At 43.2% G+C, this 13,498-nt stretch overlaps 1 protein-coding gene across 1 annotated transcript in view; it reads left to right on the top strand.

Moving 5' to 3' along the window:
• LOC148083061 (uncharacterized) overlaps positions 1 to 12,767 on the top strand; it is a 32,598-nt gene extending 19,831 nt beyond the window's left edge. The window contains exons 12-17 of the mRNA XM_087785738.1: positions 299 to 472; positions 2,279 to 2,455; positions 10,807 to 10,980; positions 11,041 to 11,214; positions 11,522 to 11,568; positions 12,002 to 12,767. Of these exons, the coding sequence (XP_087641864.1) occupies positions 299 to 472; positions 2,279 to 2,455; positions 10,807 to 10,980; positions 11,041 to 11,214; positions 11,522 to 11,568; positions 12,002 to 12,543 (1,288 nt within the window). The 3' untranslated portion in view covers positions 12,544 to 12,767. The remainder of the gene's footprint in view (positions 1 to 298; positions 473 to 2,278; positions 2,456 to 10,806; positions 10,981 to 11,040; positions 11,215 to 11,521; positions 11,569 to 12,001) is intronic.
• The last annotated feature ends 731 nt before the right edge of the window (positions 12,768 to 13,498 follow it).

Here is a 13,498-nt window from a genome sequence, read left to right as displayed (position 1 = left end):
ACTGAAGTGAATCTTCACGATTGAATCAGTGTCTTGATTACATTGAAGATATTTTTACTCTGGAGAAAGAATTAAACACAACAATTGAGAGAAAACACACAAAAACACTGAGATAAGTAAGTGAATAGAAAAAGAATCAATGATGTGTTATTATGATCAATATACATGTAACAACCTTTTATTTTCATTTGTCTTTGTTGTTTGTTTTGTGACTTATTTTTCCTTATGTTCTCTTGTGTTTGTTTCTCATATAAACACAAATCAATCCTCTTGTTGACGACACTCGTCTCTTTCACAGGCTGAGAAACTGTCGACTGTCAGAGAGAAGTTGTTCACTTCTGTCCTCAGTCCTCAGCTCTCCGTCCTCTAGTCTGACTCAACTGGACCTGAGTCTCAACAACCTGCAGGATCCAGGAGTGGAGCTGCTGTCTGCTGGACTGAAGAGTCCACACTGTCACCTGGAGACTCTCAGGTCAGAACATCATGTCTTCAGCTTCAGAACATGTGAAAGTCAGAGGTGAGACTCCAGAGAGTCAAAGTTGAGTCTTCAGTGAGTTCTTCAATGAAGCAGATGATTCTAAGTGACCTCAGTCTTCAGCAGGTTCTACTTGAACTTGATTTGTTCTTCTGCTGGGTCGTGCTGTTCAGTATGTTGACACATATTTACTGATCTCAGATCCATTCAAACACATTCGATTCTTAGACTTTTGAACTCTTGTGAGATAAACAGAGAGGAAGTGAACTTTCAAAATAAAACTAAAAACGTTTTAAAGAACATAAATAACATGAACTTAAATCCACTGCAAACTTCACAATAATACAAAGAATATTCAAAGTAGAAACAAGTTACGACAACAGTTAGTCTGAAGCTAAAATGAAAAACACCAGAAGATTCAATGAACTCATGACTTGTATGAAAACATTAGATTTTCACTGATTATTATCAAACATTGAACCATCAACATAGTCCTGTCAATCAAGTCTGAAGCCATGTTGGAGTCACTAGATGAACCATCTATAGGAGATTCACTCAATAAAGACTCACAGCATGGATCAGTGACCAGAAGATGATTTGACTTTAGACTCACTAAAATAACTGAGTCGACGCTCGAGTCACAATGACTCGTCTGGGTCGACTCTTGAGTCACGAATCACTTAACCAGGTGCAGTAGTGAGTCACTCTTCACGAGTCCCAGTGTACTGGAGTCACAAATCACGAGTCACGAGTCTGATAGGTGCGACCAGAGTTGGACTCGAGTCCAAGTCGTTGACTCGAGTCCATCTCTGCCAAAAGTATTGTCTTCAAACATGGAAGATTGTTTCAAATATCAATGAAAGCTGACAGTAAATCCTGGTTTGACCCTCCTAGGCCTCCATAGTCAAACCTGCAACTACAGAGAAAACATTTGAAACCTGGAGATTTAAAGGAACGACATGTTTGAACAATGATGGAGGAAAACTTTGAAGACTTTGATGAATGTGAAAAAATATCATTAGAAAATAAGAAAATAAGAAACATCTTCACTTGAAACATGTTTATGAATCATGAATAAAAAGTGTCACCAGATGGAAACAAACTGATCCATATATTGATTGATGTCCAGAAACAACTTCAAAAATAGTCTCCAAACTTGAGAAATGTTTCAAAAGTTGAAACTAATTCAGTTCATGTGAAGCAAACATGGAGAAGAAATGAAGGTGAATGTGACGGAGGATGATTGACACTCCATCTGTGTCACAACATAGATCCACTGGATCCAAAGATGGAGAGAATTCACCTTGAATTTTCTAACTGTAAACATTCAAATGAAGACAACAATGTTGAGAGAGTGCAGGAGTGTGAGTGACAAACACACACACATTGTTTGAGCTTGTATTACCTGCAACACCTTCACACTCACACCTGACACAGTTATGAATAATAACTTTGTAAACCTGTTCATATTGACTTTAAGGTTAAAAACACAAATAGAATAAATTGACTGAAGTGAATCTTCACGATGGAATCAGTGTCTTGATTACATTGAAGATATTTTTACTCTGGAAAAGAATTAAACACAACAATTGAGAGAAAACACACAAAAACACTGAGATAAGTAAGTGAATAGAAAAAGAATCAATGATGTGTTATTATGATCAATATACATGTAACAACCTTTTATTTTCATTTGTCATTGTTGTTTGTTTTGTGACTTATTTTTCCTTATATTATCTTGTGTTTGTTTCTCATATAAACACAAATCAATCCTCTTGTTGACGACACTCGTCTCTTTCACAGGCTGAGAAACTGTCGACTGTCAGAGAGAAGTTGTTCACTTCTGTCCTCAGTCCTCAGCTCTCCGTCCTCTAGTCTGACTCAACTGGACCTGAGTCACAACTACGACCTGCAGGATCCAGGAGTGGAGCTGCTGTCTGCTGGACTGAAGAGTCCACACTGTCACCTGGAGACTCTCAGGTCAGAACATCATTTCAAACAAACACAAACACACACATGGATGTAAACAGTGAATGGATTCATGTTTCTTCATGAAACCTTTTTCACTCTGAGAGGATTTGAATGACTTTTCCTCGACTCATGAACTTGGTTCTAGAAGTGATGATATTTCATGAACACAACAGGAAGGTGAAGAATATTTCAAGTCATCTTGACATATTTATCAACACAGTCTGGAGACTAAACTCTAGTATTTCTATCATGACTCGACAGTAAAAGACGTTCAAATCATTGAATGTTGAAGAAAACCATCAACAATTAGAACAAACTCTCTTCTCTGGTTCTTGAAGCTTCCATGAGACGCAGGTTGATCTTTACAAACACACAACACAAGTCACACAACACAAGTCACACAACACAAGTCACAAGACACGAGTCACACAACACAAGTCACACAACACAAGTCACACAACACAAGTCACACAACACAAGTCACACAACACAAGTCACACAACACAAGTAAGTAAGTAAGTAAGTAATATATATTTATATAGCGCTTTTCCAGACCAGGGTCACAAAGCGCTTTAACAATCAAAAACAATACTCAAAACATTACATACTTCAAAGATCAAGATAATACTGAGAACAACACAGGAGTTCGAGAAATTCAAGGAAAAGCCTGAACAAATAGAAACGTCTTAAGATGTTTCTTAAAGGAGTCAGTAGATCATCAAGAGCAAAGAGAGAGAAGATCGTTCCAAAGCTTAGGAGCAACAGCCTGAAAAGATTTCTCTCCTCTGGTCCTGAGCCGTGTGCGTGGAACCATCAGTAGATTCTGATCCACAGACCTCAGAGACCGAGCTGGGGTGTAAGGCTGGATCAGATCAGTGATGTAAGGAGGAGCCTGACCATGAATAGCTCTGAAAGTAAGAACCAGAATTTTAAAGTTGATCCTGAAAGAAACTGGAAGCCAGTGAAGAGTTTTAAGGACCGGAGAAATGTGAGTTCTTCTACTAGAGCAGCCAGTGAAGAGTTTGAAGGAGAAATGTGAGTTCTTCTACTAGAGCAGCCAGTGAAGAGTTTGAAGGAGAAATGTGAGTTCTTCTACTAGAGCAGCCAGTGAAGAGTTTGAAGGAGAAATGTGAGTTCTTCTACTAGAGCGGCTCAGAATTCTCGCTGCAGAGTTTTGAATCAACTGCAGACGAGACGATCCTTCTTGTTAAGACATGAAAACAAACTGTTACAATAGTCCAGACGAGAAGAAACAAACGCATGGATTACAAGCTCCAGATCATGTTGTGACAGCATTTTCCTAAGTTTAGAGATTTTTCTCAGTTGAAGTCACACAACACAAGTCACACAACACAAGTCACACAACACAAGTCACACAACACAAGTCACACAACACAAGTCACGCAACACAAGTCACACAACACAAGTCACACAACACAAGTTACACAACATGACTCACACAACACAAGTTACACAACACAAGTCACAAGACACAAGTTACACAACACGACTCACAACACAAGTCACACAACACAAGTCACACAACACAAGTCACAAGACACAAGTTACACAACAAAACTCACACAACACAAGTCACACAACACAAGTCACACAACACAAGTCACACGACACAAGTCACACAACACAAGTCACACAACACAAGACAGAAGTTACACAACAAAACTCACACAACACAAGTCACACAACACAAGTCACACAACACAAGTCACACAACACGAGTCACACAACACGAGTCACACAACACAAGTCACACAACACAAGTCACACGACACAAGTCACACAACACAAGTCACACAACACAAGTCACAAGACAGAAGTTACACAACAAAACTCACACAACACAAGTCACACAACACAAGTCACACAACACAAGTCACACAACACGAGTCACACAACACGAGTCACACAACACAAGTTACACAACAAGAGTCACACAACACGACTGACACAACACGAGTCACACAACACGAGTCACACAACACGACTGACACAACACGAGTCACACAACACAAGTCACACGACAGGAGTCACACAACACGAGTCACACAACACGAGTCACACAACACAAGTCACACAACAAGAGTCACACAACACGACTGACACAACACGAGTCACACAACACGAGTCACACAACACGACTCACACAACACGACTGACACAACACGAGTCACACAACACGAGTCACACAACACGAGTCACACAACACAAGTCACACAACACGAGTCACACAACACGAGTCACGCAACACGAGTCACGCAACACGACTCACACAACACGAATCACACAACACGAGTCACACAACACGAGTCACACAACACGAGTCACACAACACGAGTCAGACAACAAGAGTCACACGACACGAATCACACAACTATCACTCGCACAACACAAGTCAGACAACACAAGTCACACAACACAAGTCACACAACACGAGTCACACAACACGACTCACACAACACGAGTCACACAACACGAGTCACACAACACTAGTCACACAACACGAGTCACACAACACAAGTCACACAACACGAGTCACACAACACGAGTCACACAACACGAGTCACACAACAAGAGTCACACAACACGAGTCACACAACACGAGTCACACAACACAAGTCACACAACACGACTCACACAACACGAGTCACACAACACGAGTCAGACAACAAGAGTCACACGACACAAGTCACACAACACGACTCACACAACACGAGTCACACAACACGAGTCAGACAACACGAGTCACACAATACAAATCACACAAGACGACTCACACAACACGAGTCACACAACACGAGTCAGACAACAAGAGTCACACAACACGAGTCACACAACACGAGTCACACAACACGACTCACACAACACAACTCACACAACACGAGTCAGACAACAAGAGTCACACGACACGAGTTACACGACACGAGTTACACAACACAAGTCACACAACACAAGTCACACAACACAAGTCACAAGACACAAGTTACACAACAAAACTCACACAACACAAGTCACACAACACAACTAACACAACAAAAGTCACGCAACAAAAGTCACACAACACAAGTCACACAACACAAGTCACACAACAAAAGTCACACAACTAACACAACACAACTAACACAACAAAAGTCACCCAACAAAAGTCACACAACATAAGTCACAACACAAGTCACACAACACGACTCACACAACACAAGTCACACAACACAAGTCACACAACGCAAGTCACACAACACGAGTTACAACACAAGTCACACAACAAAAGTCACGCAACAAAAGTCACAAGTCACACGACAAGAGTCACATGACACAAGTTACACAACACAAGTCACACAACACAAATCACACAAGTCACACAACAAAACTCACACAACACAGGTCACACAACACAAGTCACACAACACGGGTCACACAACATGACTCACACAACACAAGTCACATAACACAACTAACACAACACAAGTCACACAACACAACTAACACAACAAGAGTCACACAACACAAATAACACAACAAGAGTCACACAACACAAGTCACATGACTCACACAACACAAGTCACACTACACAAGTCACACAACATGACTCACATAACACAAATAACACAACACAAGTCACAAAACACGAGTCACACAACACGACTGACACAACACTAGTCACACAACACGAGTCACACAACACAAGTCACACAACAAAAGTCACGCAACAAAAGTCACAAGTCACACAACACGAGTCACATGACACAAGTTACACAACACAAGTCACACAACACAAATCACACAAGTCACACAACAAAACTCACACAACACAGGTCACACAACACAAGTCACACAACACGGGTCACACAACGTGACTCACACAACACAAGTCACATAACACAACTAACACAACACAAGTCACACAACACAACTAACACAACAAGAGTCACACAACACAAATAACACAACAAGAGTCACACAACACAAGTCACATGACTCACACAACACAAGTCACACTACACAAGTCACACAACATGACTCACACAACACGAGTCACACAACACGACTCACACAACACGAGTCACACAAAACGAGTCACACAACACGAGTCACACAACACGAGTCACACAACACGACTCACACAACACGAGTCACACAACACGAGTCACACAACACGAGTCACACAACACGAGTCAGACAACAAGAGTCACACGACACGACTCACACAACCATCACTCGCACAACACAAGTCACACAACACAAGTCACACGACACAAGTCACACAACACGACTCACACAACACGAGTCACACAACACGAGTCACACAACACGACTCACACAACACGACTCACACAACACGAGTCACACAACACGACTCACACAACACGAGTCACACAACACGAGTCACACAACACAAGTCACACAACACGACTCACACAACACAAGTCACACAACATGAGTCACACAACAAGAGTCACACAACACGAGTCACACAACACGAGTCACACAACACGAGTCACACAACACGAGTCACACAACACAAGTCACACAACACGACTCACACAACACAAGTCACACAACATGAGTCACACAACAAGAGTCACACAACACGAGTCACACAACACAAGTCACACAACATGAGTCACACAACAAGAGTCACACGACACGAGTCACACAACAAGAGTCAGACAACAAGAGTCACACGACACGAGTTACACGACACGAGTTACACAACACAAGTCACACAACACAAGTCACACAACACAAGTCACAAGACACAAGTTACACAACAAAACTCACACAACACAAGTCACACAACACAACTAACACAACAAAAGTCACGCAACAAAAGTCACACAACACGAGTCACAACACAAGTCACACAACAAAAGTCACCCAACAAAAGTCACACAACAAAAGTCACACAACACAACTAACACAACAAAAGTCACCCAAAAAAAGTCACACAACAAAAGTCACAACACAAGTCACACAACACGACTCACACAACACAAGTCACACTACACAAGTCACACAACATGACTCACATAACACAAATAACACAACACAAGTCACAAAACACAAATAACACAACAAGAGTCAAAGAACACAAGTCACACAACACAACTAACACAACACAACTCACACGACACAAGTCACACAAGTCACGCAACACTACTCACACAACTCAGACAACACGACTCACACAAAACAAGTCAAACAACACGACTCACACAAGTCACAAAACACGAGTCACACAACACAAATCACACAACACAAGTCACACAACACAAGTTACAAAACACGACTCACACAACAAAAGTCACACAACACGAGTTACAACACAAGTCACACAACAAAAGTCACGCAACAAAAGTCACAAGTCACACGACACGAGTCACATGACACAAGTTACACAACACAAGTCACACAACACAAATCACACAAGTCACACAACAAAACTCACACAACACAGGTCACACAACACAAGTCACACAACACGGGTCACACAACGTGACTCACACAACACAAGTCACATAACACAACTAACACAACACAAGTCACACAACACAACTAACACAACAAGAGTCACACAACACAAATAACACAACAAGAGTCACACAACACAAGTCACATGACTCACACAACACAAGTCACACTACACAAGTCACACAACATGACTCACATAACACAAATAACACAACACAAGTCACAAAACACGAGTCACACAACACGAGTCACACAACACAAGTCACACAACACGAGTCACACAACACGAGTCACACAACACGACTCACACAACACGAGTCACACAACACGAGTCACACAACACGACTCACACAACACGAGTCACACAACACGAGTCAGACAACAAGAGTCACACGACACGACTCACACAACCATCACTCGCACAACACAAGTCAGACAACACAAGTCACACGACACAAGTCACACAACACGACTCACACAACACGAGTCACACAACACGAGTCACACAACACGAGTCACACAACACGACTCACACAACACGAGTCACACAACACGAGTCACACAACACGACTCACACAACACGAGTCACACAACACAAATCACACAACACAAGTCACACAACACAAGTTACAAAACACGACTCACTCAACAAAAGTCACAACACAACTCACATTACATGAGTCACGCAACAAAAGTCACACAACACGAGACAACAAGACACAAGTCACATGACACAACTAACACAACACAAGTGTCACAACGCAAGTCACACGACACAAGTCACACAACACAACTAACACAACACAAGTCACACAACACAACTAACACAACACAAGTCACACCACACAAGTCACACGACACGAGTCACACAAAACAACTCACACAACACAAATCACACAACAAAAGTCACAACACAACTCAGACGACACAAGTTACACAACACAAGTTACACAACATATGTCATGCAACATGAGTCACGCAACAAAAGTCACACAACACGACTCACACAACATGACTCTCATAATACGAGTCACACAACAAAAGTCACAACACAACTCACATGCCACAACTCACACAACACAAGTTGCAGAACACAAGTTACACAACACGAGTCATACAACACAACTCACAAGACACAAGTAACACAACACAACTAACACAAGTCACACAAGTACACAACACAAGTCACACAACACAAGTCACACTACACAAGTCACACAACACGAGTCACACAACTAAAGTCATATAACACAACTAACACAAAAAGAGTCACACAACACAAGTCGCACAACACGACTCACAACACAAGTCACACGACACGAGTCACACAAGTCACACAACACAAGTCACACAATACGAGTCATACAACATGATTCACGCAACAAAAGTCACACAACACGACTCACACAACATGACTCACACAACACAAGTCACACAACACGACTCACACAACACGAGTCCTACAACACAACTCACAAGACACAAGTAACACAACACAACTAACACAAGTCACACAAGTACACAACACAAGTCACACAACACAAGTCACACTACACAAGTCACACAACACGAGTCACACAACATGACTCACACAACACAAGTCACACATCACAAGTCATATAACACAACTAACACAAAAAGAGTCACACAACACAAGTCACACGACACGAGTCACACAAGTCACACGACACGAGTCACACAACACAAGTCACACAACAGGACTCACACAACACAAGTCAAACAATATGAGTCACACAACGAGTCAAAGTCGAGTTACACAACACAAGTGTGAGTGGAGTTACACAACACCAGTGTGAGTGGAGTCACACAACACCAGTGTGAGTGGAGTCACACAACACCAGTGTGAGTGGAGTCACACAACACCTTACACAACACCAGTGTGAGTGGAGTTACACAACACCAGTGTGAGTGGAGTTACACAACACCAGTATTAGTGGAGTTACACACCAGTGTGAGTGGAGTTACACAACACCAGTATTAGTGGAGTTACACACCTGTGTGAGTGGATTTACACAACAACAGTGTGAGTCGAGTTACACAACACCAGTGTGAGTGGAGTTACACAACAGTGTGAGTGGAGTTACACACCAGTGTGAGTGGAGTTACGCAACACCAGTGTGAGTGGAGTTACACAACATCAGTGTGAGTGGAGTTACACAACACCAGTGTGAGTGGAGTTACACAACACCAGTGTGAGTGGAGTTACACAACAACAGTATGAGTGGAGTTACACAACAGTGTGAGTGGAGTTACACAACAGTGTGAGTGGAGTTACACAACAGTGTGAGTGGAGTTACACAACACCAGTGTGAGTGGAGTTACACAACAACAGTATGAGTGGAGTTACACAACAGTGTGAGTGGAGTTACACAACAGTGTGAGTGGAGTTACACAACAGTGTGAGTGGAGTTACACAACAGTGTGAGTGGAGTTACACAACACCAGTGTGAGTGGAGTTACACAACAACAGTATGAGTGGAGTTACACACCAGTGTGAGTGGAGTTACACAACAGTGTGAGTGGAGTTACACACCAGTGTGAGTGGAGTTACACAACAGTGTGAGTGGAGTTACACAACACTAACACTAACACTGACATTAAACACAAACACACATCAATCCTCTCACAACAGTGAGTCATGTGATCATTTATACATCAAGTGTTGAACTGATGAAAACTTCATTATTTCATGTGTTGATCAAGTTGATCTTGATTGAAATCAAAGTCTTCAAATGTTCACACAATCATGTGATGATCTTATGAACGTCAAGAGTTCAGTGTTTCCTCCAATCAAGGCTTTCAAGGCAAAATAGAGAAAAAGTCTCTTGTTGACGTTTCCGTCTCTTTCACAGGCTGATCAACTGTCGACTGTCAGAGAGAAGTTGTTCACTTCTGTCCTCAGTCCTCAGCTCTCCGTCCTCTAGTCTGACTCAACTGGACCTGAGTCACAACGACCTGAAGGATCCAGGAGTGGAGCTGCTGTCTGCTGGACTGAAGAGTCCACACTGTCACCTGGAGACTCTCAGGTCAGAACATCATGTCTTCAGTTCTTCTGATTTAATGAAACTGTTTCTCCTTCATTACAGTCTGTCAGCGTGTAAGATCTCAGCAGGAGGTTGTTCTTCTCTGGCCTCAGCTCTGACATCTAACCCGTCCCATCTGAGAGAGCTGGACCTGAGCTTCAATCATCCAGGAGGACCAGGACTGGAGCTGCTGTCTGCTGGACTGGAGAGTCCAGACTGGAGGCTGGAGACTCTCAGGTATGGACGGAGCAGCAGAACTCACTGACTGAGCTCCAAAGATCTACTGAACATGTGATCAGAAGCAGAGAGATGTGAGTGTGTGACGCTGCTCAGACTCTTCATCTGAACTGAGCACATGAATCCAACTCTCAGAGCTTCTCCATGTTCTCCTGCTGGACACCAGTGGAAGAACAAGGAGACAGTGGAGACTGAGCGAGTGTTTCTAGATCCATCTTTGTTGTGGTCCACACAGTCATGAAAGAACGTCCACTTAGCAGCATCTGAAGTCAAATGAATCTGATCTTCTCAATGTTTCTTCCTCCAGGCTGGATCACTGTGGACCACAGAGGTTAACATCTGGACTGAAGATGTGTAAGTTTGATTTGATTGATGGATGAGAACTCCTTGACTCTATCAGCTTCTAGTGGAGCAGTTGTGATGTTGAGATGTTGTTACACTTGAATCTGCTGATGGAGCTTCATCAAGTCCAGGATGATGGTGGAGATGAACACAGAGATGTTTCAAGAACATGAAGAAACATCATGTTAGCTTCATGCTAGTTTAGCTGCTGACTTGATATGGACACACTGGTGTCAATCAAATGATGATTCTGGGATGTTCCTCCTGGTTCTTCTCTGGAGGTGGTCCCAGTCTCAGAAGACTGTTGACTTCACTTTGATGATGATCTCCACTAGATGTCAACAAACAGAGCAGCCCTCCCTGGCTTGCTGGGACACGGAGTCCATGATTGTCTTGAAGTGAAAGTTCTTCCACCATCATCACCTCTCGTGTCTTCTTCTCTCAGACTTCCGTCCACTCTCACTGGACCCGGACACAGCACACCGGCGCCTCCTACTGTCCAAGGACAACAGGACGGTGGAACTTGTGCCGCAGGATCAGGATTATCTGGACCATCCCGACAGATTCCACCGGTGTCTTCAGGTGATGAGCAGAGAAGCTGTGACTGGACCATGTTACTGGGAGCTGGAGTGGAGAGGAGGAGCTTCTATCGCACTGACTCTCAGAAGAGACGGAGGGAAAGAAGACGAGTCTGAGTTTGGACAGAACCGTTATTCCTGGAGTCTGAGCTGCTCTGATGATGAAGGATATAAATTCTATCACGATAAGAAAGAAACTGTCATCAAGAGTCAAGAAGTTTCTCACAGAGTAGGAATGATGATGAACTTAAGTGAACCTGGATATTTAAGCTTCTTCAGTGTCTCCTCTGATGGACAGAAACGCCTCCACACCTTCTTCACCTCCACTGAACCTTTGTACCTGGGATTTGGACTCACAGAGGTTCCTGGTTCTGGTTCCTCAGTGTGTGTGTGTGACCTGAGTGTGTGAGTGTGTTCCTCCAACACACTTGTGTTGCTGCTGTCAATCATCATTAAAGTGCTGACAGTGATGATGGAAGAAATCTGCTCCTGAAACAAACGTGTTGATCTGAATGTTGTTGAAGAAACTCTTTCATCACTTGTTGAGTCGACTGAAGACTTGAAGTTCAGTGGAGCACGAGTCACTCATGATGTTCATCATGTTTAATAAAACATTTGCTTTAAAACTTTCAAGAGACTCAAGGTCACTTCACAATAAAAGGTTAGAAAGAAGGTCAGACAGGTAGATGTGAGGTCAGACGGGTAGATGTGAGGTCAGACAGGTAGATGTGAGGACAGACGGGTAGATGTGAGGTCAGACAGGTAGATGTGAGGTCAGACGGGTAGATGTGAGGTCAGACAGGTAGATGTGAGGACAGACGGGTAGATGTGAGGTCAGACAGGTAGATGTGAGGTCAGACAGGTAGATGTGAGGTCAGACAGGTAGATGTGAGGACAGACGGGTAGATGTGAGGTCAGACAGGTAGATGTGAGGTCAGACAGGTAGATGTGAGGACAGACGGGTAGATGTGAGGTCAGACAGGTAGATGTGAGGTCAGACAGGTAGATGTGAGGACAGACGGGTAGATGTGAGGTCAGACAGGTAGATGTGAGGTCAGACAGGTAGATGTGAGGTCAGACGGGTAGATGTGAGGTCAGACAGGTAGATGTGAGGTCAGACGGGTAGATGTGAGGACAGACGGGTAGATGTGAGGTCAGACAGGTAGATGTGAGGTCAGACAGGTAGATGTGAGGTCAGACAGGTAGATGTGAGGTCAGACAGGTAGATGTGAGGTCAGACAGGCAGATGTGAGGTCAGACGGGTAGATGTGAGGTCAGACAGGTAGATGTGAGGTCAGACAGGTAGATGTGAGGTCAGACAGGTATATGTGAGGTCAGACAGGTAGATGTGAGGTCAGACAGGC

This window comes from Callionymus lyra, chromosome 3, assembly GCF_982586985.1.
Source record: "Callionymus lyra chromosome 3, fCalLyr1.hap1.1, whole genome shotgun sequence".
Classification (NCBI taxonomy): Eukaryota; Metazoa; Chordata; class Actinopteri; order Syngnathiformes; family Callionymidae; genus Callionymus; species Callionymus lyra.
The sequence above is the reverse complement of the archived record's forward strand: the minus strand, read 5'-3'. Positions and strand labels throughout refer to the sequence as shown.